Source organism: Sminthopsis crassicaudata, chromosome 3 (assembly GCF_048593235.1).
Source record: "Sminthopsis crassicaudata isolate SCR6 chromosome 3, ASM4859323v1, whole genome shotgun sequence".
NCBI classification, from domain to species: domain Eukaryota; kingdom Metazoa; phylum Chordata; class Mammalia; order Dasyuromorphia; family Dasyuridae; genus Sminthopsis; species Sminthopsis crassicaudata.
Genome location: NC_133619.1, coordinates 585,306,954 through 585,331,055, shown reverse-complemented (window position 1 = coordinate 585,331,055; position 24,102 = coordinate 585,306,954). Strand labels below are relative to the sequence as shown.

Sequence of the window (24,102 nt, the reverse complement as noted above, 5' to 3'; positions counted from 1 at the left end):
TTCCCCTGCCCCATTTTTTATTCATTTATTCATCAAATATTTAACATATAACTGAGTGCAGTAGTGCATACAAAGTTGATTTCTTCTCTCATGCTGGCCTCCAACCTTCACCCCTCACCCTACTCTTTCCAACCTATTTCTTCTTCCTCATCCTCCTCCTCCTTCCCTCCAGCCCTGTCCTGACCACTGCCCCCCACCTGCACTTTCCTTCCCACTAATACCCATATTCCCCCCTCTTTAGGGACCCTGTTCATGATTCAAGCGGCCTCCCAGAGCCTGGGCGGTTTGGGCACAGTGGACATGGTGCTGGAAGCACGTGATCATGGGGTCCCGGGACGGACAGCACAGGCCACAGTCCACATTCAGCTGCAAGATGAGAACGACTACACTCCCAGCTTTGTGCAGCCCTACTACCACATCACTGTTGCTGAGGACCTGCCCCCCGGATCCACAGTTTTAATCCTGGAAGCTACAGATGCTGACCAGAGCCGACCGCACGCTACACTGGACTATGCCATCATCAGTGGCAACCGTGGACAGGCCTTCCAGCTAGAGAGGCACTTGTCCAAAGGTGGCTCTGGTCCACAGGCCTTGGGCTGTCTGGTGCTGCTGGAGCCGCTGGACTTTGAGAGCGTCACTGAGTACAACTTGACGGTGTGTGCAGCGGATAGAGGGAAGCCTCCACGAAGCACAAGTGTCCTGGTTGTCATCACTGTGCAGGACGTCAACGACAACCCACCTGTCTTCGCCCAGCCCCATTACCGTGTGGCTGTGCCGGAGGACACTCCTGTGGGCACTGAGTTGTTGCGTGTGGCAGCCTCTGATGCTGATCCGGGCCCCCACGGTCTGGTTCACTTCACCATCAGTTCTGGGGACCCCGCACACCTCTTTGAGCTGGATGAAAGCTCAGGGGCCCTCCGCTTAGCACGACAGCTGGACCGAGAAGCTCAAGCACAGCATCAACTGGTGGTTGAAGCAGCTGATCCTCCTGGAGCCCACTTTGCCCTGGTGCCAGTTACGGTGGAAGTACAAGACGTCAACGAGCACGGGCCTACCTTTCCCCTGCTTACTCTGAGTGCCAGCTTGCCTGAGAACCAGCCTCCAGGAACATTGGTCACCACACTCCATGCCCTGGATAAGGACACTGGGGCCTTTGGGCGGCTCCACTACATGCTACTAGAACCAGGATTAGGGCCGGGACTGGGAGCCACCCACTGGGACATGTTTGCGTTGAATGGCTCATCAGGCGAACTTCGGGCAAGGGTGCCTTTTGACTATGAGCATACCCGCAGCTTCCGGTTGCTTGTGGGTGCAGCAGATGCAGGGAACCTCTCAGCCTCAGTCACCTTGTCTGTGCTAGTAACTGGTGAAGATGAGTACGATCCTGTCTTCCTAGCACCTTCATTCCACTTTCAAGTGCCTGAGGGTGCCCGTCGGGGCTACAGTCTAGGCCATGTGCTGGCCACAGATGAGGATGGAGGCGCAGATGGTGTGGTCCTTTACTCCCTTTCTGCTCCCTCCCCATATTTTGGGATCAACCAGACCACGGGTGCTCTGTACCTACGAGTGGACAGCCAGGCACCAGGTGCAGGGGCTAGTGAAGCCGGGGGAGTAGGCCGGGCGAGGCGGGAGGCACCCCGGGAGTTACAGCTGGAGGTGGTGGCTCGAGGGCCCCTGCCTGGAGCCCGAAGTGCTGCCGTGCCTGTGACCGTGGACATTACCCACACGGCGCTAGGCTTAGCCCCTGACCTCAACCTGCTGTTAGTGGGTGCTGTTGCCGCCTCACTGGGTGTGGTGGTAGTCCTGGCACTAGCAGCCCTGGTGTTGGGGCTAGTACGTGCCCGAGCTCACAAGGCAGAGGCAGCTCCGGGATCCACTCTTCCACCTGCCCCTCTTAGTACCAGCTCCCTGCAAAAACCAGGCCGGGAGGCTCCTAGTCCACCACATTCCGAACACCTTTACCACCAGACATTGCCTGGATATGGTGGGCCTAGCACAGGCGGTCCTTACCCACGTGGTGGCTCCCTGGACCCTTCCCACTCCAGTGGGCGTGGTTCTGCTGAGGCGGCTGAAGATGACGAGATACGGATGATCAATGAGTTCCCCAGAGTGGCCAGCGTTGCTTCTTCATTGGCTGCCCGTGGCCCTGACTCTGGCATCCAACAAGACGCTGATGCTGACGGACTGAGCGATACATCCTGTGAGCCACCTCCACCTGATGCCTGGTACAAGGGCCGAAAGGCTGGGCTGCTACTTCCAGGCCCTGGGCCGGGGCTCTATCGAGAGGAGGGTCCGCCAGCTGCCAGTACTGCTGGGGCCTTCCTAGGAGGCTGTGGCCTCAGTCCTGCCCCTCCTGGAGACTATGGTTTCCCAGCTGATGGCAAGCCCTGCGTGGCAGGGGCACTCACAGCCATTGTGGCGGGAGAAGAGGAGCTCCGGGGCAGCTACAACTGGGACTACCTGCTGAGCTGGTGTCCCCAGTTCCAGCCACTGGCCAGTGTCTTCACTGAGATTGCTCGGCTCAAGGACGAGGCACGGCCCTGCCCACCGGCACCTCGAATTGACCCACCACCTCTCATTACCGCTGTGGCCCACCCTGGGGCCAAGTCTGTACCCCCTAAGCCAGCTAACTCCTCTTCAGGCACGGGAGTCCGTGGGCCCTTCCTGCCCACCCACCGCTCCCCCATTAGCCATGAAGGATCCCTGTCCTCAGCTGCCATGTCCCCCAGTTTTTCACCTTCATTATCACCACTGGCTGCCCGCTCCCCTGTTGTCTCCCCCTTTGGAGTGGCACAAGGACCCTCTGCCTCGGCTCTGAGTGCAGAGCCTGGCCTGGAGGCCCCTGATGAGGCAGAGCTACATATCTAGACTGGAAAGCTCCCAGGGCCCCCTTCATAATCATGAGGACACAGGATGAGCCCACTGGCCTATCCCCTAGAGGCCTCTCCCCAGTTCCATCTCCTCCCATCCCTAGGTTGGGGCAAGGAATTACTCCAGGGTCCACTGATTCCCCCTGGTGGGGACAAAATCTGGCTCCCCAGAGATACCCCTCCTAGAGCACAAATTCAGTCACCACCCCTGACAGAGGGGCCCTAACAGGCCCAGCCTAGATTCCCCCAGGGCTCGGAATATATATCCCTTGGGGCCCAGGGCCTAGCATATATATACCCTGCCTACTGGCCCTGGCGTATCCAACTCTTGAGGCCCAACATATACAAAGGCCCAGCTTACATCCCCTGGACCCCAGGAATCAGTATATGCATATCCCAGGTCCTCAGAGTCCAATCTTTGTTCCCCAGACCTGGCTTATCATATATATCCCCCAGAGCCCAAAGTTTACACCAGTATGTATACCTTCTTGCCCACTCTTTTTCTTAGCTCTCCCACCTTCAACCTGAAGCCCAACATGCACACAAACATACATTCCTCAGATCCACCAACTCTATGTGATCCAATACCAGATACCGTTGGTTAGGAGCACTACCAGTCTTAGATCTCGAACCTTCTTCCCAAATGGCCAGACATGTCATCCAGCCTCTGCTTGGAGCTTTCTCCTACCAGAATGCAGAAACTTCTGGCCCCTCAGCAATACTCCCCCAACCGGATCTGGATCAGTGACCATCCTCGTGCCTCAGAATTGGCTCAGGAGCAACGTTTGTGCTCCTCTCCCCAAACTCCCTTTTCTTTTTCTTCCTCTGCCTGGCCCTGCCATCTCCCATAACCAGTGCCTTGCTGGTTTTCCCATCTTACAAAACTTCGCTCCCCAGAACTGAGCAGGGCAATAGACTTAGCAGCGTCTGCCTCTGAGATCCTCCTTTTCTTGACCCCAGATCCTACCAGCACCCACACTCTGTCTCCATTTCCCCCTCTCCCCCCAAGCGGGAAGCTTGTTTCTTTGAGCCCAGAAGAGTAAAGAGCAGGTCAGGCTGGAGGGTCTCCGGAGGTCTAAGGAGGATGTCAATGGGACCTCAGCTCAGAACCGGGGAGAACAGGATGCGGGGAGGGGCGGGGGAAGAGGTAGTCATAGAGGGGACACTGTCCTTGGAAGGGTAATCTAGAGTAGGAGCTCTGCCCAAGGGATAGTCCAGGTTTGGGGGTGGATTCCGTCCTGAAAGGGGCTTAGTGAAGAAGTTCTGTCTGGGGGCTCAGAGAGGGGGAGCTCTGCAAGGGTAAGACCGTACTTTTTCTGCCCGGGAGAGCTCAGGGCAGGGGTTCTGCCCTAGGGGCTCAGCTGCTCCCAGAATTCCCCCCTCCCAAGGCCCCGGATCCTTATTTATTGGGTGAGGGAGAGCTCAGGCTGCCCTCCTACCCAGACCCAAAGTGCCAAATATTCTCACTCCGGAGCCTTAATAAAGAGACTGTTTGTACCTGGAGCTGCCTCCCTTTGTTTGGGGGTGTTGTGCCTATTGGTGTGCTTACGTGGGTGCGGAGCTGCGGTACGTGCGGGGCGGGGCGGGGTGGAGGATGGGGGTTTCCGTCGGATTTGTTTGTGGGGACCCGCCCAACACGGGGTTTGCGCGTGTCTGTGGGAGGGGCGGAGCTCCCCTTGTCCGTCCCCCAACCCGCCCACATCTATTCGGGAAAGTGCCCACGCTGTCCCGGCTTCCTTCTGTTCCCAGGGTCCTGCCATGGGGCCGGAGGTTTGGTGAGCTCCGGGCCAGGGCCGGGCGGGAGCTCGGGACTGGGCTCGCTCTCGATGTCCCCGGCCTCGCTCACGCCTTCCTCCCCCCTGTTCCGCAGCGTCCCCGGGCCCCTGCTCCTGCTGCTCGCCGCCTTGTGTGTCTGTGCCCGAGGCCTTGGCCCAGAGCCTGACCAGCCTTTCCTGTGAGTGCCCGCCCCCAGCCTCGGCCAGCCTCCCTGCTCCCCCCGACCAACTCTTAGACTACTCGCTTCTTTCACGTGGTTGATTTGAGGAAAGTATTTTAAGGAGAACTGCTGTTATTTCCGCGAGAGCCCGACGCGCCTCTCCCCTCTCCCCTCAGCCTTTCCCAAATTTCTCCCCTTTACCACCAAAATTCCCCCATCAGCCATTCCTTGTCCTTGATTCCCAATCTTCCTTCTTTCTTTTCTCCCAGCTCCACCGCCATTCCCCAGCAGCACTTGGTATGAATCCTTGACACCAGACCTTTTGGAAGTCCCTAAACCCCAACATTCCTAGACTCCTTTCCCCTTTTTCCCACCACCCCAGATCTGATCCGAGCCTCTAAAACAGAAGGTGAACCATAATTTCACACACACTCTCCCCTTCCCATCTCCCCAGGCCGCCGCCGGGCTGGGTGTCTATTGGCCGTGTGGGTCCTACTGAGTCATTGAGTCTGACTTTCGCTCTGAGACAGCAGAACCTGCAGCAACTTCAGAAGCTGGTGCAGGATGTATCCGACCCCGGCTCCCCCCGATACGGTGTGTGTGTGGGGGGAGGTGTATGTGGGGGTGGGGGTGGGGGGATACAAGTAGACATCGAATAGCAGTACCTATTGGAAGGAAGATCAGTGTTCGGTGTTAAATATAATGTGGAAGAATGAACCGCATAGGGTAGTATAGGCTGTATAGTAATTCCTTTTTCCTCCAATCGCAGGGGTTCTAAGCAGCCCTCTTGCTCTGCTCCCTCCTCTCCCCCACCCTTCCACCCCCTACCCCACCCCAACATAACACAGTTTCTAAACTCAATGGGCTTGTATTTTATTTCTTGACTAATGGAGTTTTTGAAGCTGGTAACCAAACCTTTCTCCTGGATACTCTACTCCATGGGTTTTGGTAACACTAGTCTCTTGGTTCTCTTCCTGTCTCTCTGAACCACCCCTTTCTTTGTATCTCAAATTCTCTGACCAAACTTTTAAAGGTATTCTACCTATTTATAATCTCAAGTTTATAAATCCAGCCCCAACCTCTGCCCATAGGGTCAGACCCCATTTCTAAACTCTTGAGTGAAACTAGGGAAAACTGGAAGAGGTCTGGAGATATAACATAAAGAGTGGGGAAAATTTTGACAGCAATTAGAGGATATAGGAAAGGCGAGATAACAAATTCTAGAAAAAGCACATCATGAGCAAAGACACAAAAACAATTAGAAACACAAGATGTGCAAAGTTAGAAAACCCACTTCAGATGTTCCTGAGGGATTGCGTTGGACCTGTAGCAGAGCATTCTGAGCTTGTATTGGTCTGATCAGCTACAGAGGAGACACACATAATTTAACATAGTGGTATTATTTTGGGTGTCTTCAAAAATGGACAACCACCTAAATCTTGAAGTGAACTGTGATAGAAAAAAAGCACTGGATTTGGTGTCAGATGTTTGTAAGAGGCCTAGAAAATAATTGTGATGACTAAGTTTAATGAATGGAAATGCTAAAAAAAAAAAAATCTTTAGCCCAATGAGATCTGTAATAAGCTAAGATAGCATCCCCCCAGGGCTCTGGACCCTTTCAGCCCTCAATGTTCTCCCTCAAAAGCTTGGGGTAAACTATAACACCTGTGCTCATGAGAGATTTACTGATAACAATTCCTTCAATTTACCCTTCCCCTCTTCCCACTAGGGAAGTACTTGTCTCTGGAAGATGTAGCTGCATTGGTCCGACCATCAACACTCACTCTTAGCACCGTGCAGAAATGGCTTCTAGCAGCTGGAGTCCAAGATTGCCAAACAGTGATCACAGAGGACTTCCTGACATGCCAGATGACTGTCCAGTGAGTGGGGGACTAGCTGCCCCATGAAAGAGGAATAAGGGGTTGTAATTTTTCTCCCCATCCCACTGATTCTTCTAATAATCGCTGATTCCCAGCTCTATGATTTCTGACCTTCAGGCAAGCAGAGCAGCTTCTTCCTGGGGCAGAGTTCCATCGCTTTGTTGGGAGACTGGGGGGAGGCCGTGTTGTGAGGTCCCCACAGCCATACAATCTCCCAGAGGCCCTGGCTGCCCATGTGGACTTTGGTAATTGGTTTGGGGGCTGGAAATTGGGAAGGGAGGGAAATAGGGTACTGCCTACAAGCTAATTCCTTTTCCTCTTAATGCATAGTGGGTGGACTCCACCGGTTCCCCCGAGCTTCCTCCCTACAGCAACGATCAGGGCCAAAGCTGGAGTTAGAGGAGTCCTTAAGTCTGCACATGGGGGTGACCCCAGCTGTGATTCGTGAGAGATACAACCTGACTGCACAGGATGTGGGCTCTGGGTCTCCCAACAATAGCCAGGCTTGTGCCCAGGTGAGCTCCCTCCTATATGTGACATTCTTTTTTTTTTTTTTTTAATTTAATTTTTATTTTATTTTATAATTATAACTTTTTTTTTGACAGTACATATGCATGGGTAATTTTTTACAACATTATCCCTTGCATTTACTTCTATTCAGATTTTTTTCCCTTCCTCCCCAACCCCCTCCCCCAGATGGCAGGCAGTCTTATACATGTTAAATATATTACAGTATATTCTAGATACAATATATGTGTGTAGAACCAAATTTTTTGTTGCACAGGAAGAATTGGATTCAGAAGGTAAAAATAACAGTTTACACTCATTTCCCAGTCCTTTTCTGGATGTAGCTGGTTCTGTCCATCATTAATCAATTTGTGTCCTTAATTTTTAAAAGGTAGATTTGAAATGGTTTAAAGAGGGGAAACGTAGCAATTGGGGAATGGTTAAACAAGTTGTAATATATGATTTCCACGGAATACCATTGTGCTATAAGAAATGACTAGCTTTCAGAAAAACATGGAAACCTTACATGAACTGTCGCAAAGTGAAGTGAACAGAACCAGGAGAACAGTGTATATCATAGTAAGAATATGGTATGATGACCAACCCCTAAATGACTTAGTTATTCTCAGTGATATGATGAACCAAGACAATTCCAGAGGACTTAGCATGACAAATGCTATCCATCTCCAGAGAAACAACTGATGGAGTCTTAATGCAGATTGAAGCATACTTAAAACAAAACAAAACAAAACAAAACAAAACAAAAAAAAAGAACCTACTTTTTTCTTTTTGTTTTTTTGTCCATGTTTTCTTTTATAAAATGTCTCGCATGGAAATATGGTTTGACTGACTGCATATATTTAATCTGTATTAAATTGTTTGCCTTTTTAAGGAGAGAAAAAGGGAAGAAGGGAAGAGGGAAATTTGTAACTCAAAATATTAAAAAATGAATTTAAAAATTGTTTTATGTGTACTTGGAAAAAATAAAATAGTGAACATTTAGAAAAAGAAAAGATTTATAGAAAGGGCAAGAAGTTTGTATAGTGTAATAATTTTTCAGAGAAAGTTAGACTAGGCAAGACGAGAATCTTAATTCTCATGTGTACTGGCTGTTTTGCTAAGGACACACCACTTGAATCTCAGCTTTCTTTATCTCTAAAAGAGGCATAAGAAAGCTTGTACTATTTACTTTACAAGGTGGTTGTAAGTGTTTAAAAATGTCAGTGTCTGTATATTTAAAAATAAGAACTTGTCTGAGCAGGCTATTAGTGTGGTCAATAGAAAAAGCATTGGATTGGGAGTCACAGGAGTAAAGGTTATGCCATTTAAGCTATTTACTGCCTAAGTGACCCCAGACAATTAACTTATTCTCTCTAGGTCTCAGTTTGCTTATCAGTAAAATGAAGAGTATAAACTGAATGATCTCCAGGTGTGACATTCTTTTGAGAGTCAATCCATTTCCCCATCCTTTTCTGACCCTGACCTTTTCTATTGTTCTATTTCTCCTCCCCCTGTAGTTCCTGGAGCAGTACTTCCATGATGCTGACCTAGAAGAGTTCATGAAACTCTTTGGGAAGAGCTTCCCTCACAAAAACTCCGTCAGTCGAGTAGTAGGGCAACAAGGACATGGCCGAGCTGGATTGGAAGCCAGTCTAGATGTAGAGTACCTCATGAGCGCTGGAGCCAACATCTCCACCTGGGTCTACAGCAGCCCTGGTAGGCACCTCCCCAAACCTAGAGATTCAAAAAATTGGCATTCCGAGAACCCTAAAAACCAGAGCCTAAGAGATGCTCCCAGAAAGCCCCTTTTGTGGAGGATCAAAGATAACTAGTGTTATCCCCCCAGAGATGGGGGAGAAAGGGGATCCAGATGCATCTGGCTCCCTCCCACCATGAGTAGAGAAACAGAGCCCTCCAGAAACCCCCTTCTGAGGAGGATGAAAGGTAACTATGTGGCTGGTCAGTCCCGGGGGGGGGGGTTAAGGAAGAAAGGGGACCTTGGCACATCTGGCTCCCCACCCCCATGGGTAGAGAACACAGTGTCCTCTCTCTCTAACCCTTAGGCCGGCATGAGTCCCAGGAGCCTTTCCTGCAGTGGCTCCTCCTGCTCAGTAATGAGTCTTCGTTGCCATTGGTGCACACTGTGAGCTATGGGGATGATGAGGATTCGCTCAGTACTGCCTATCTTCACCGGGTCAACGATGAGCTCATGAAGGCTGCTGCTCGAGGCCTCACCCTGCTCTTTGCTTCCGGTACTCATGCTCAAGACCCCTGATCCTGATAGAAGACCCCTTCTTCAGGCCCAATATTATGGATCTCTTACTGGAGGATATTCCTGCCCCGGCCCATTTTCCTGTATTTCCCATCTTCAGGCCTCTTTAAAAAAATCCTCATTTTTTCTCCCTTCTCTAAACTCCTGACTTCAGAAACTAACCTCAGACCTGTCCCTGTTTCTTCTATCAGGAGACAGCGGTGCCGGGTGTTTCTCAGGACCAAAGGGCCATTTGTTCCGTCCCAGCTTCCCAGCCTCCAGGTAACAGCAACCCTCTTCCTCACTGTCACTCAGTTACTTTGTTCCCAAGTTTGTAACACCAGACTGAAAAGCTCTCTTAATAGTGACTTTTGAGGTCCTCCTGACCTGTGATCTTTGGGAAACATAACCTGTGACCCAGGATCTATGGGACTGGGTAACTTATGATCCTTGGGGCCCTGAGCCATTCTGCTGACCTAAATCCCCAGGTGCTAATCCCAAAACCTCTTTGTCTACAGCCCCTATGTTACAACAGTGGGTGGGACTTCCTTCCGGAATCCCTTCATGGTTACAGAAGAGATTGTCGACTACATCAGTGGCGGTGGCTTCAGTAACATCTTCCCAAGGCCTCAGTACCAGGTATGAGAGTGATAACTTATCCTGCTCCCCAGCACCAGGGGAACTCAGTCCTAGGAGAGCTTCCTGATATTCCTAGTCTGAGACACATAATGGCCTCTGGGCATGAGAGGGATAATTAGGTTGGGCTCTGAGTCCCCATGGCTGTTCTCCCTCTTTAGGATGAAGCTGTGTCCCACTTTTTGGGCTCTTCCACTCACCTGCCTCCCTCCAGTTACTACAATGCAAGTGGCCGGGCCTATCCTGATGTAGCTGCACTCTCTGATGGCTACTGGGTGGTTAGCAACCATGTGCCCATTCCCTGGGTATCTGGCACTTCGGTGAGATCACTGTCACTTCCCTAGCCCAGTTCTCATGTGGCTTTCTCTATCCCCACTGTTACTTCTATCACACCCTTTTCTTCCTTGGATCCCACACTATCCCCACTCTTTAGCCTGCCGAGTAGAAAGACATGCTTTTCCTTGTTCCTTTTATTCTTTGTCATATGCATTCTTTCCTCCTTCCACAGGCATCAACCCCTGTCTTTGGGGGGCTCTTGTCCTTAGTGAATGAGCAGCGACTCCTGAATGGCCGTCCCCCTCTGGGTTTCCTCAACCCTCGACTATACTCAATGCAGGGTCGTGGCCTATTTGATGTGAGTTTGGGGGGGGGGGATAGAGATAGGGGTAGGGAAGAGCAAGGGTGGAAATGGGTGAGGACAAAGTTTGTAGTGAATATGGAGAATTTGAAGCATTTGGGGTGGGGCAGCCCTCTGGTATAACCCTTTCCCTTTTTACCACAGGTGACTCAAGGCTGCCATGAGGCTTGCCTGGATGAAGAGGTGCAGGGTCAGGGGTTCTGTTCCAAGCCTGGCTGGGACCCAGTCACAGGTTGGGGAACTCCCAACTATCCATCCCTCTTGAAAGCCCTGCTGGATCCTTGAGACTTGATCTTACCCTGTTCTTGAAAAATCCCACCCTTTTGACACCCTGATCCCACCCTGCTGTAGGTACTGATTCCCTGACTCACCCTTGCTGTGAGCACTAAGTTGACTCCTGCAGTAACCAATTCTGCAACTTTCATGGGTACTGATCAACATCACTACCCCCTCATGCAGTATTTGTAGGGCTTAATTCTTCCCCCTAGTTCTTCCTATTTCTTCAGTTTCCCTTGCCAGGCCATTGAAGCCAAACCCGCCCCAGGCAATCAGAGCCAGTATAGATGACCTCATTTGTCCATGAGTATTCCCCTTCCTACTTTGCTTACTGTTGTCTATATTTGCAAAAAAATAAAGCCTGTGATTTTTTTTCTCTACAGCTTCTGAGTTGCTTGAGGGACAGAGGGAGCATGATTTCCCTTGGTCTTCAAAGACCAGGGTCCTGCACACTCTGGGTGCAGGTCAGTTAAATATCTGAAAGGTCCGGTCAATTCTTAGTTCAGAAAAGGAAATTGAGACCTAAAAAGGTCACACGTGTATAGTCTGAATTATCCTCACCAGAACATGCTGTCGGAGAGGCCCTGGGTCCCATTAAGCAACCAGGGATGTGATTTTGCATCCATTAACCTGGTCTGCCACTTGAGCTAACACTCATGGGCCCTGGGCCCTGATCCTTACCTCCTTGTTATTGCTGAGTCAGAATAAGTCCTGGAGATTTCCATATTCATTTTTACTGCTGGTAACTCCAGGGGAGAAAATGGGGCAGAGATGAAGAAGGAACCTGATGCCCTGAACCTTTATCATAAATGCTCTTAGAAAACCGTTAGCTAGGACAGGCTTGTTTGATTGCAAATGGAATTGAAGGAAGAAGCGTCACCCCTGCAATCATCTCTTGATTGATGTGAATAGTTGTTAATAACATTTTAAAAAATTTTATCTATGTAGAATATGGGGCTAGGCACTGGTAGGGGAAAGGGAAGGCAGGAGCAGTATAGGAGTTTAAATGAGGAATTATTCCCCCCTTCCCCTTTATAGGGGCAATCTATTAGTGGATCATGACAAATTTAGATAGTTATACTATTTGATATTGTATGACAAAAGCACTAGAGTTAAAAAACAAAGCTCTATGATATCTACGATACCATACGTCGCCCAGCCACATTTACGATAACACTGTAAAATAGGTAGGCGTGTTTTGCAAACGGTTAATTAGTTGTATGTGACTGTTCCTGACTCCTTTGGAGTTTTCTCGGCAAAGACACTGGAAGATTCGCCATTTCCTTTTCTGGTTCATATTACAAATGAGCGGCGGAGGCAGGCGGGGTTAAGCCACCCGGAGAAGAACCTCCCTGACTCCGGTGATACACTGTATCCCGCAGCTGCCACAGTGGCAAAAAGTGACTGCAGAAATGAGCTGAATATAAGGTTTTACAAAGCAGACACCCACTTGCCAAAAAAATGTTTGGATACACTTTGTTAAAGCAACTTAAAACTAAAGGAAGTCTTTGTCAATGCACAGACAAACTGAAATCCAATCCAACCGCTAATGAAGCTTGGGGCCAAGTCTCCTGCTTGCAAGTCCAATCTTCCACTGCTTCCAGTTTTCACCAGAAAGCCTCCGGGGAGGAGAAACACCACTATTTTTTAAAAATTAAAAAAAAAAAAAAAAAAGATTCTTCAGTCAATGTGTGAGAAGGAATTTGGAGCAGCTCTGAGGGGAGGATCCTGTCAGGGAAAATGTACACAAAGGGGGGGGGGGGGGGAAGCCTCTGACTTCTGGAGTAGTTTCCTAGAAGAAAAGAACTTTGGACACTTAAAATCGGCTCAGTCCAGAAATCCAGGAAGGGAAAAAGGATAGAGGAGCCCAGTTTCCCACTCGCTAACTGGTTCGTGCAGAGACAACGAAAGTAGAGGGAACGGACGATCTTTACCCACTGATAACACGCTGCCGTTTCTTAAAGGTGTAGGTCAAGAGCGCGGCTGAAGTTAGAGCCGCCATTAGTCAGGGAGTTTCTCGTAGCACAGAGCGGCGGAGCCCGCCGAGCCGGAGACGGAAGAGACTGTAGCCCAGGGACTCCCGACCTCCACAGTCCTTCGGCCTCCGCCGGCGCCGCTCAGCCCCCGGGGTCATGCACTGGCTTAGTGCCGGGAGAGACCCGGGACTGAGGGGACTTTTTTTTTACAGAGGAGGCAGTAGGTCCAGTGAGGTTAATTACTCAGTTACCCACCCAATAAGCAACAGATGAACTCGGACTTGAGTCAGAGTGCTCGAGACCTCAACGTGGGCCGGAATCACAGAGGGCTAAGAGAGGGCTCACCCGGCCTCCGAGGTCCGGGAGGCCAAAGGAAAGTTCAATCTACAGAAGACAAACGAGCCGGTTTCCACAGCAACCCCAGCGGTTCCACAGACCCTCTAGCTTCGCACTTCTCTATGATCCTGGTGGGGTGGGGCGAAAGAGGCGCGCCAAGCCGGATCCATTGGGAGAGGAATACAAGCCATAGGTAGGACTCGACGTCGCGGTTACGCCAACGGGATCGGAGGGCGCGGCTTCAGCCGGAAGTAGGAGGGAGTCGCTTGAGGGGGAGGGAAAGACCGTGAACCTAAACGGAAGCGGAAGCGGTTCTGTCCTTCTAGTTCTCGGCCTCGGGTTCCGTCCCCGCTCCCCGCCTCCTGCCCGGCGCCATGAGTGGCAGTGGCGCGGACCCCGAGGTGGTCCCGGCCCCTGCCCCTGCCCCGCCGGGCCCGGCCCCGACTCCCACCCCCACCCCTGCTCCGACCCCGACCCCTGCACCGGCGCCGGCTCCCGCTACAGTCGAGAGCAAGGCCAGCCCCGCGGGAGGCGCAGGCCCCGGCCCTGGCCGGGGGGACACGTCCGACCGCCGGGCCTCGGGTGAGCAGGGAGCGCGGGGGGAACGAGCCAGGACCCGTATAGGATGAGAAGAGCTGGGGGGAACTGGGGCTCTCGTGTGGGTGGCGCAGCTTGAGAGTCGTTTTCCTGAAGTCGCTGACAAAAGCAAAGCTGTCCTAGGATGGAAGGCGCCCGAACCCTCCAGGAGGGCCTTAAAGAGAAGCTTGGAGGACCAGTTGCTATCGTAGATTCTTGTTCACAGAGAACTGACTGGATAACCGAGGGCCCTTCTGTCTCAGAAAGGCCCTAAAGGGGTGTGTGTGGTGGGGGTGGGGAGGGACGGCGAGCCTTCCAGAGCGCTGAGGAAACGAGGGAATACTGAACAGCTGAGCAACGCGAGCCTGGAAGACCTAGTGTGAGGCGTTTCCAGATCAGCCAGGTGCCCCTCCTGAATTTAGTGTTGGCTTCCTAGCGAACATCACTCTTCCCACTACTCCACTATCCATTTGAAATTTCTCTTATCTGTTCTCTGGCAGTCCCGGTATCGGCAGCTGGGGGGACAGCCCCTCCGGAAGGTGCCATGTCTAACGGGGTGTACGTGCTGCCTGGTGCTGCCAATGGAGAGGTCAAGCCCGTTGTGTCCAATACCCCCCTGGTGGACTTCCTCATGCAACTGGAAGACTACACACCCACAGTACGTATAACTGTTCTTACAACCTTTTCTCAGTTCTCTGCATCCTTGTGTTGGCCAACTTATCGAGATTCCTTCTGTCATTAATTTTTCCTTATTAAATCCATTTTTCTCTCTAGGCTGAAGGTCTTTTTCTCCCATGTTTCTGAAGGGCATTAGCATTCAGCAAAAGCTAGATTTACCCAAAGGTTCTAATTTCTTTTATGGACTATTTCTAGAGCTGTTTTCTATGAGGTTTACCCAAATCTCTTGACTTTTGGCCTCCCTCCCCCTTTCTATTATGCACACACTCCACACTTTTGATTAAACCACTCTTTGGTTTCAAAGATATTTTTGATTTTCTTTGTATCCCTAGTACCTAGCATAATGCCTGATACATTATGTACTTAATGACTGATTAAAGTTTTATGTTCTCAGATTCCAGATGCTGTTACTGGTTACTACCTGAATCGTGCTGGTTTTGAAGCCTCTGATCCCAGAATGTAAGTGATTTGGGACAGGAAAATCCAGTCCCCAGCATCTAGTGAGCATCTCTGGCTCCTTTCTGTATGCCAAGTACAGACTTCAACTTGAGGGAGGGCTAGTTTTATCCCCATATGCCAACTCCTTCTACCTTCCCAGTGTCCGGCTCATCTCCCTGGCAGCCCAGAAGTTCATCTCTGACATTGCCAATGATGCCCTACAGCACTGCAAGATGAAGGGCACTGCTTCAGGCAGCTCCAGGAGCAAGAGCAAAGTGAGTAGATTGGCATTAGGCTGGTGACGTGATAAATGTTCCCCTGGATCTCCTAGTGACACTTGAAACTTTCTACTAGTAGACCTCTCTGGTCCTGTGAAAACTATGGGAATTATTACCCCTAATTTATATACATAAAAACTCAGTCTTTGCCTGGGAACATGTAACCTCTTAATGCAAGAATCAAGACTACATCCCTGGCTCACATTATTGCCTTTCATTTTTCTCTCCCAGGACCGAAAGTATACCTTGACCATGGAAGACCTGACCCCTGCACTCAGTGAATATGGCATTAATGTCAAGAAGCCACATTATTTCACCTAAGCTCACCTCTTCCCCGGCTGGCCGGGGTGTGTGTGTGGGTGTGTACACATTCAGTCCCATTCCTTCTTCCCCACCCACTCCCACACCAGCCTGTTTTCATAATAAACCTTTATTGTGACTGAGGCAGGTGGCTGCTCTTCCCACATTGGGGAGACACTGAGAAGTGGGGCTTGGCATGGTGTGAAACAAAGCTGAGCCTACCCCCACTCCTCCAAGATTGGCAGATGGGGGTGGGAAGGTAGCCCCTAAAGCTGGGGGTTGAAGGGGAGCTGAGGTGGCTGTACCGTTGCCAGGAGAGGGAGGGCCCTGGGTTCTGCTGCTAGGAAGGGGGTATAGATGTACCCCCTTCCCCCCATAAGGCTCTTATTTGTCCTGCATCTTTTCCAGGATGGGCACAATCATATCAAACTTGGGCCTCTTGGCTGGGTCCTCATTCATGCAGATCTTCATGAGTTTACACACATGTGGGGAGATACCTGGAGGAATGGTGGGTCGGAGACCTTCCAGAGCAACCTATAAACAGCAGGAATCCCCAGGTTCAGGACATGTCCCATAAATCTGCTTTTACCCTCATCCTCCCCCCCCCCCCCAACATGTCTCCTGCATTTTCCAGACCTTCATGCCAATTTCCATGTTGGAGAGGTCAGCAAATGGCACTTCCCTTGTCACCAGTTCCCACAACAGCACGGCAAAACTCCACATGTCTGCAGAACGACGATTAATCTCCTCTGGCTTCTTCTGCAAGGCTGGGTCGAGGGAAAGAATTGGGATAAGAAGCCTGACTCTTTCCCTGTCTCCCACCACCCCAGTAAATCTGCTATCTTCTGCCTTCATCCCCCCTACCCTCAGGAGCCACCCAGGCAGGGGCATACATGCGCCCTGGACACTGAAAGGAGAATTTCACGTCAGCCATGCTGATACGGGCAGTCATATCCTCGTCAATCTGGGGAGGAAAAAACAAAGGCTGGTTGTAGTGAGGAATCTGCTCAAGTAACAGTTGGATTAGATTAGATATACTGAGTCCATTGCAGCTTTAAGTCTCACCATAACGCTTCGGCTGTTGAGGGCATGTCGGGGTATGAGGGGCTCCAGTGTGTGCAGGAAGGCCATGCCCCTTGCCATGTCCAGAGCAAACTTAACTGCCTGGGTCTGGTCAACGACAAAATCTGGGAGAAGGAAAGGAGTTACCCTTCAGACCAGATAGCTGGCTGCAAGCTCCTGTCTCTACCCTCCCTGTCCCCAACTCTCATCTCAGCCTTTTTTGGGTGCAATGGCACAACTCACTTGTCCCTTCATGAAGCACGTTGTAGAGGGAGCCATAAGGCATCCAGTGGGTGATGAGAACAGGGTGAGGGGCAGGGGGCGCCTGACAAGCTCCCAAAACAGGCAGCACATTGGGGTGTGAAAAGATCCTGCAAAGATAATTGAGAACTCACCTGCTGCTCTGCCCCTTTGATTCCCCACCTCCCCATACCCCCAACTCCCCCACCTCAGCTTAGGATACTCCTCATTAAAGTCTCTGCTCTTTCTTGTACTCCAGTCACGGATCTTCAACATCTTGATGACGATGTCATTCCCCTGCCACCGACCCTTCCACAGCTGGGTTGGGACAGGCAGGATCAGATTAGGGATTAGGGTCAGGGAGGATAAGATCACAGAAATTGGAGCTGGAAGGGACCTCAGATCATCTCTATAACCCCTTTGATTTTACATATGAAAGTAAAGGCCTAGAGAAATCAAATAACTTATACAGCAAAATAAGAGCCAAACCCACTTTCTCTCCAGGAAATCCAAGGTTTTTCCCCACTATGCAGTGAGTGATGTAGAGGAATGATTAGAAAGGAGAAAGCACAATACAGGGTTTCTGGCCTGTGCAGAAAGCTTGGGGTAGATGGGGTGTGGTTAGGAGGCCAAGGCTAAGGCAGTTAGGGGATTTGGGCTTGGAACTAAAGGGTTCTTAAGGGTCTACAGGTCACCTCTCCTGATTGGTTCTCGTTGAGTTTCACCATCAGGTTGAGCTGCTTGAAGTCGATGCCTGAGTGTTTATTCAGGGTGCCGTTCCCTGAGAGGAGTGGGGTGTTAGACAGGGGAGCTAGGTAGGGGCTGTTCCCTGAAGGGGAATGGGGGGGGGGGAGATGTCCAGGGCCAGTCCCTTTGAGGATAATGAATTGGGGTAGATAATGGAATTCACCAAGGAGTAGAACTTTAAGGGAAGAGTTGTTGGGTGTTAAGAGTAAACTATTACAACTCACGAGGTCGAGTGCGTGTTGTTCCTTTCCAGAACGTGTCTTTGTATGGGATCCGGCCCATTGGCTGGCCCAGCTTCTCTGCTCGTTCTGAGAAGGAAAAGCAATCAAGAGGCATAAGCCCCTCAGGGTAAGCAATATGAAAGCTGGACCCCAATCTATTCCCCCTCCCACAGATGACCTTCTACTTGAAAAACAACATTGGGGGCTGGACAGTGAGTTTGGGATCCACAGCTCACCTCGGAGGCTCTCTCGAAGTGGGGCTTTGGCCTTGTCCACTGGCATTTCTCCATACTTGTTACAAATGCTGATTAGTGCTCCACCAGCAACAAGATCCTGGGGAAGGAATGACCATAATGGATCATTTCCTACCCCTACCCACTTTCTCCCGTAACACCTTTGGAGATCAGATGTTCTTCCCCAAAATGAGTAAAATCCTCACCTCTGCCACTTGGTCCTGGCCCCAGAAGCAGGCATAATGAAGGGGCACATTCCCATGCTCATTCACTGCATTTATGTCAGCCTTGTATTGAAGCAACTAAGAAAAAAACAAAGGACATGTGTACCCCATTAACTCAGTACCACCCCCTCCCCCTCTTCCTCAGACAATGTTTTCTGGCAGTAGATATACAGATAAGAGCCCTTCCTCATCCCATGCCAAGGGCCAAACCCTATCCCATTGTCCAATTCCTCTGAACAGTGCTCCAATCTAGATGATATAAAGGAAAGATTGCCTACTTTTTGCACAATGTCCCGGTGCCCATGGCTGGCTGCTAAGTGGAGTGGGGTATCATCACCCCTGTTCATTACGTTGATTCGGGCTCCTCTCATGATCAGCATTTCAACCACAGCTGAGCGGCCTTCTCGGCAGGCCCAGTGCAGAGGAGAGAAACCATGGTCATCCCTAGAAAATGGGAATAAATAAGGTCAAAATTCACATTTCTACACTGCCTTAAACTTATAACAAAAAAATGAATTGTGAAAAGTGGATTGTGGAAATAAAATCAATCCTGTGATAATAGAGGGCCAGAAAAATGAATTTAAGGTCACAGCATGGTTAAGGGGTTGAGGGATAGGACAAATGTGATGGATGAAACAGAAAATTGGATTGGAATCAAAATAGCTGATACTTGATGTATAAGCCTGGAAGTCATTTAAACTCTAAGCTTGTTTCCTAATCTATTAAATGGAAAAAAATTAAGTGAAAAAAAGATATAAAATTCTATATAAACTAGTTTTTAATGGGGGTGGGGATGGAGTTTAAGGGCATAATTAAAAGCTGGCAGAAATCAGACATCAGGATCTGTTGACTAAAAGAGGGTCAATAGTCACTAGAACTGGAGAATCCCTAGGAGTTCTAGCAGAACTCTAGGGACTGAAAGGGAAATCAGAAGCTGTTGAGGGAGGGGCTTGCCTCCAGCAGAGGGCCTCTGGTCAAATGGCCATATAAGGAAATTCCCACAGAGGTCTGGAGGTAGGAAGGCTGCCCAAGCAGAACTGAGAGGCAGGACTGGGGTGGAGCAAACACTCTAGAAGGACTGGGGACAGGCTAGTCTGAGGAGGAGGGGTGTGGCTGAGCCTGAAGGGTTTGGGTCATTTCGAAGAGGGGTGGAGCAGAGGCTCCTGTTAGTTCGACTATAGGCCTCTCCCTTCTGCTTCTTTCAGCTACAAATATGTTTGTATACATACAAATCCCGAGATTCTGAGACTCTGCTCTAAGTCCAGTCCTTGATCCGGAATTTCTTCTAAAACACCCTGAACAACTGGCTTCCCAGCATCTGCTTTATAATATTGAGACATAAGAAACTTAACTACTTCCTATTGCATGCATGCTATAGGTAGGTCTAATTAAAATTTTTTTCCTTACATTGAGCCTAATCCCCCTTTTCACATGACAGTTTTTCCAATCCTCTACTTATCAAACCCTACAATATTCAAGATAAGGTCCAATTAGGGCAAGGTAGAGAACAAAATTTGGTGTCCATGTCCAGTGATCTTCAAGTTATATTCTTGCTCTAACCACCACCCATGAGAATTTGCTTCTCTGTTCCAGAACTTTGAAATTCTTCTATCTCACTTTAATTTACCATCCTATATCGCCCTACTTATCTACTCATACTAAATTTAACTCGCAATCACTATGCTGCTGAGCAGTACTGGAAGAAGTCACATATCTGTGCTGTTTAAGAGGACTTCACTGTTGTATTATTTCACTGCAACTGGTTAACTCCCTTCTTTTTGCTCAGGCTCAAATTTCTGTCTCTGATATACACACCCACACCTCTGACCTACTCCTTAACCATTCCTCCCCCCTTCTCTGCAAATGATCTAGTCAGAGGAAACAGGTTCTTTGTATGGATTCCATCTTTTTCCCTTTTTCTATAACTCAAAAAGCCATTAATGTGACCTCCTTTACTCTAGGTCAACTTCTCTGCCCTTGACCCTCTCCACTGCCATCTCCAGCATTATTCCCCCCACTAGCCTCCACCATCTTCCCGTTCCTAATCCGCAACCTCACTGTATCTGGCTCATTCTTCTTTATTGCTTACAAAAATGCTCCTTAGACTAAATAAGCAAATGATTTTTTTTAGCCATGGCATTTCCTCAAGTCATTGTCCTTTATCTTTCTTCCTTTTCATAAATTACATTGTTTTAAAAAAAAAATCTATTCTTATGACCTCTTATGTTTCTCAAGTCATTCCAAACTAGCTTCTGATCTCACTACTAGACTGAAAATGCTCTCTCCAAGTTTATCAAAGATTTCTCAATTTCTCTAAAACCAAGTGGCGCTTTCAGTCATCATCTTTAACCTCCAGCTAACCAACTCCTTTCTTAATATTTTCTCCCTAGAGTTTCCCGAAATATCTGTGATTCTCTGTATAGACATTCTTTCTTAGTCTTCTTTGCTGAATCATTATCCAAGTTTGGGCCCCTAATTTTAGATGTCCCCATGGCTTTGTCTTTGCCCTTCTTTATATTCTTTCTTGGTGACTTCTGTCAATTCCCACATATTCAATTATCATTTCTATGCAAATGATTCTAAGATCATTATAGCTAAACCTACTGTTCCATGAACTGAAATCAGTCCTAAATCACCAAATACTCCTAATAAGATGTTCTACAGAAATCTAAGCATGTCCAAAATGGATCTCATCTCTCTGTCCAAACTAATTCATTTTGAATTCCCTATTTCTACCATCTTCTTAGCCACCTTAGTTCCAACACTCAAGTCATTTTTGATTTTTTATTGTTTCTCACCTCCATAGCCAATCAATTTCCAAGTCTTAGGAGAGTTTACCCCTACAATCTCTCTCACATCTGTCCCTTTCTTTCCATTTACATAATCAACGTCTTCTTCTGGCCCTTCATCATCTCTTGCCCAGACTACTGCAAAAAATTCCTAAGTGGGTCTCATCATTCTATAGCCCCCAAATTGTCCTTTCTAAAATGTAGGTCTGACCCTATCACTTCTCTATTCAAGAAGCTTTAGTGACTAAATCTACTATATAATTTTTTATTTGGCTTTTGAAACTCTTGTCAACGATACTCTGATCTATCCAGACTGACTTCCCATTCATTACTCTCCCTCATACATTTTAATTTTCAGGCAAAGTGACTTGCTTGATATTCTCTAAATTTGGCACCCCATCTCCAGCTTCTATGCCTTAATACACAGGCTTGTCTCTCATAAGTAGGATGAACTATCTCCTCATCTAAGCCTCCTAGAACTCCTATTTTTTTTTTTCCCAGGCTCAGTTCGTGTGTGACTAGATCCCCTTCTAGTCATTAACATTAGTGCCCTTTCCAATCACTATATTCACTTTAGATTGCTGTTTATACATGTTAATCTCCCCTTTCCCCCAGTGGAATGGAAGCTCTTTGAGAAGAGGGATTTGTTTTCTTGCCTTTTTTTTTTTTTTTTTTTTTTTTGCTGAGGCAACTGGAGTTAAGTGACTTGCCCAGGGTCACACAACTAGGAAGCATTAAGTGTCTGAGATCACATTCAAACTCAGGTCCTTCTGACTTCAGGGCTGGTGCTCTCTCCACTGCACACCTACCTGCCCCGGATTGTTTCATTTTTATCTTTGTATTGCTACTGCCTGGCACAGGCTAAGTACTGAAAAAAATGTATGTTGAATGAATGCTTCTGAATAAGACCTGGGAAACAGTAAATATTTTTTGCTACAATGTCACATTAACTCATTTAATACGAATTCCACTAAAACCCCCAGAATTTTTCCACAGGAATTGTTTATCTGTACATTCACAATTGGTTCTTGTGCAATTGAAAATTTTAATCCAAAAGTAAGATTACATGTTTGAACAGCCCTGTGAAATTTTCTATTAGATTTGACCTGACTTTAGCTTAATAATATGATTTGGGATCTTGCCTTGTTTCTTGTTTTTATTTTTGTTTTGTGAGGCATCTGGGATTAAATGAGTTGCCCAGGGTTACTTAGCTAGGAAGTGTTAAGTGTCTGAGGTTGGATTTGAGCTCAGGTCCTCCTGACTTCAAGGCTGGTGCTCTATCCACTGCACCACCTGGCTGTCCCAATTACCCTGTCCAGTTTTTTAGCTATCACTCTTTGTAGGTGACACAAAACTAATAGGACACACATGGCATTTACACCTCTCCCCAAGTCAATGATGAAAATGTTGAAAACGCAAAAATCAAGCCGTGCCTGGGTTATTCCACTAGAGACCTCCCGTCAAGTTAACACTGACCTACTATTCTTTGGGTCTGAATCTGCCCAAATCTCCTAGCCCAGAAGCTCAAGAACCAGGAACTAGAGCTCACAACTCTATCTTCCAAAGACAGTTTAATAAGCCCTCAAAGGCTGTCCTTTACCACTACAGTAACTGGCAAAAAGAGAAATACAAAATTGTAGATTTAAGACCTTAGGAATGAATATCTAGCTCTGAATTCCTAGAACTTTCACATTCTGCTTTTCAGAGTTCTCACAGAGTTCTTTAAGCCCTTACCCCACCTGCGGCCCTAATGCAAGAATTAGGGCCGCAATCTCCCAATGTTTCTGCGAAATACATTCCCCTCCCCAACATCCCAGCCCCTTCCACTTGGCCCTGGTATGGATCACAGACAGCAAGTAAACCCTATAGACTCTGCCCAAGAAGAGGCTGTGCCCCAGATAGGTTTCTCCAGCCTGCTATGCCCTGCCCAGCCCCTCGGAGCCCCTCACCCCTGGTTCAAGTCGTTTTCCGTGTTGTCCAGCCACAACCGCACAGCCACAGCGTTACCCTCCCGGCACTGGGTGAAAATGTCGTCCATGACGGCAGCTCCGTGGGGCCCTAGGGAGGCAGGAGGGGAGGGGGAAGAGGCCCTCTGTGTCATCGTCCCCTTTTCGGTCCCCTCTGTCAGACCCATCCTGGCTGCGCGGGCCAGCAGTTGGACAGGGGAAGTGAGAGGAGGCTGACCTGGCTGGCGCTTCTCTGGGGACACTCACACCGGTGGGTAAGTTATCTCCCTCCCTGCCATCCCTCCCCAGGGGCTCTTCTGAGACAGACAACAGTCGGACCGCTCCCGGAGGAAGCGCCGGGCTTACAGGTAACGGGGCTTTCCCACATCCCTCCCATCTCGCACCCCTTCAATCTAGGCACTCGTCTCCAAACTATCCTGGAGGATAAGCTCGGACTTCCCCCAAGTCCTCCCGGGCCGCCGGCAGAGCCCCCTGAGGCGGGGCTGAGCTCCGGGGCTGCGCGGGACAAGTTCGTGCCCCGGGCACTTGGGGACCTCGGAAGCGGCTACGTGCGTGGGAATGGGAGGCCCGCGGGGGAAGAGTCGGGGAGGAGCCCCCGGCAGCGAAGGGGCAGGAGTCGGTCCTGGGCGTGGTCCCCTTCCCCTCTCCGCGGACTCCCCCATTCCAGAAAGGGCGAAGGGAGGCTCGCCGCGGCTACCCCGAGCCCCACCTGACAGCCGCGGGGTCTGTAGAAAGCAGGACCGGCCCGGGATTGCACAGCGTCCTGAGACCGGACTGGGGACTCCGCCCGTTATCCAGGCCCGCCAAGTGCGGGCAACTCAGCCCCACGTTCCGGCCTCGATTTCCTAAACCATAAAATGGGTCCACGGCCCCGCCCCCGCCTCTAGCTCGCAAGTTTCCTTACCGGGGCTCCAGGGGCCAGGTCCAAACGTAGCTGCCTCCTACTCCGGCCGCTGCTCCTCCGCCTGCCCTGCCACACCCGCCTCGGATCCCGGCCCGGCTTAGCCCCGCCCCTCGCCACGCCGCCGCTCTGGGCGCCCACAG

At 49.6% G+C, this 24,102-nt stretch overlaps 4 protein-coding genes across 7 annotated transcripts in view; 3 read left to right on the top strand and 1 right to left on the bottom strand.

Annotated features, from left to right (window-relative positions):
• DCHS1 (dachsous cadherin-related 1) overlaps positions 1–4,373 on the top strand; it is a 67,714-nt gene extending 63,341 nt beyond the window's left edge. For both annotated transcript variants that reach the window (XM_074305046.1, XM_074305045.1), the window contains exon 21: positions 242–4,373. In XM_074305046.1, the coding sequence (XP_074161147.1) occupies positions 242–2,868 (2,627 nt within the window). In that variant the 3' untranslated portion in view covers positions 2,869–4,373. The remainder of the gene's footprint in view (positions 1–241) is intronic.
• A 122-nt stretch (positions 4,374–4,495) lies between these two features.
• Positions 4,496–11,373, top strand: TPP1 (tripeptidyl peptidase 1). The gene is made up of 13 exons (XM_074305047.1): positions 4,496–4,645; positions 4,741–4,824; positions 5,261–5,400; positions 6,536–6,686; positions 6,804–6,931; positions 7,017–7,201; positions 8,711–8,909; positions 9,257–9,445; positions 9,657–9,726; positions 9,963–10,083; positions 10,242–10,400; positions 10,589–10,714; positions 10,862–11,373. The coding sequence occupies exons 1-13, from the start codon at positions 4,629–4,631 to the stop codon at positions 11,000–11,002; spliced, it is 1,710 nt and encodes a 569-aa protein (XP_074161148.1). The 5' UTR covers positions 4,496–4,628; the 3' UTR covers positions 11,003–11,373.
• A 2,196-nt stretch (positions 11,374–13,569) lies between these two features.
• On the top strand, positions 13,570–15,719 carry TAF10 (TATA-box binding protein associated factor 10). Its single transcript, XM_074305052.1, has 5 exons — positions 13,570–13,887; positions 14,382–14,539; positions 14,954–15,018; positions 15,158–15,272; positions 15,507–15,719. Exons 1-5 carry the CDS (start codon positions 13,680–13,682, stop codon positions 15,594–15,596), a joined length of 636 nt encoding a protein of 211 aa, XP_074161153.1. The 5' UTR covers positions 13,570–13,679; the 3' UTR covers positions 15,597–15,719.
• On the bottom strand, positions 15,690–24,093 carry ILK (integrin linked kinase). 3 transcript variants are annotated; one of them, XM_074305048.1, is made up of 13 exons: positions 23,963–24,093; positions 23,041–23,149; positions 18,581–18,746; positions 18,285–18,380; positions 18,082–18,178; positions 17,849–17,932; positions 17,573–17,658; positions 17,086–17,195; positions 16,881–17,008; positions 16,641–16,762; positions 16,440–16,539; positions 16,212–16,342; positions 15,690–16,109 (listed from the first exon to the last, which is right to left on the bottom strand). In XM_074305048.1, exons 2-13 carry the CDS (start codon positions 23,127–23,129, stop codon positions 15,960–15,962), a joined length of 1,359 nt encoding a protein of 452 aa, XP_074161149.1. In that variant the 5' UTR covers positions 23,130–23,149; positions 23,963–24,093; the 3' UTR covers positions 15,690–15,959. The 3 variants fall into 3 exon arrangements, with proteins under 3 accessions (XP_074161149.1, XP_074161150.1, XP_074161151.1); XM_074305049.1 differs by having other exon boundaries at positions 23,768–24,001; XM_074305050.1 differs by lacking the exon at positions 23,963–24,093 and adding an exon at positions 23,442–23,567.
• Positions 24,094–24,102: the final 9 nt, after the last annotated feature.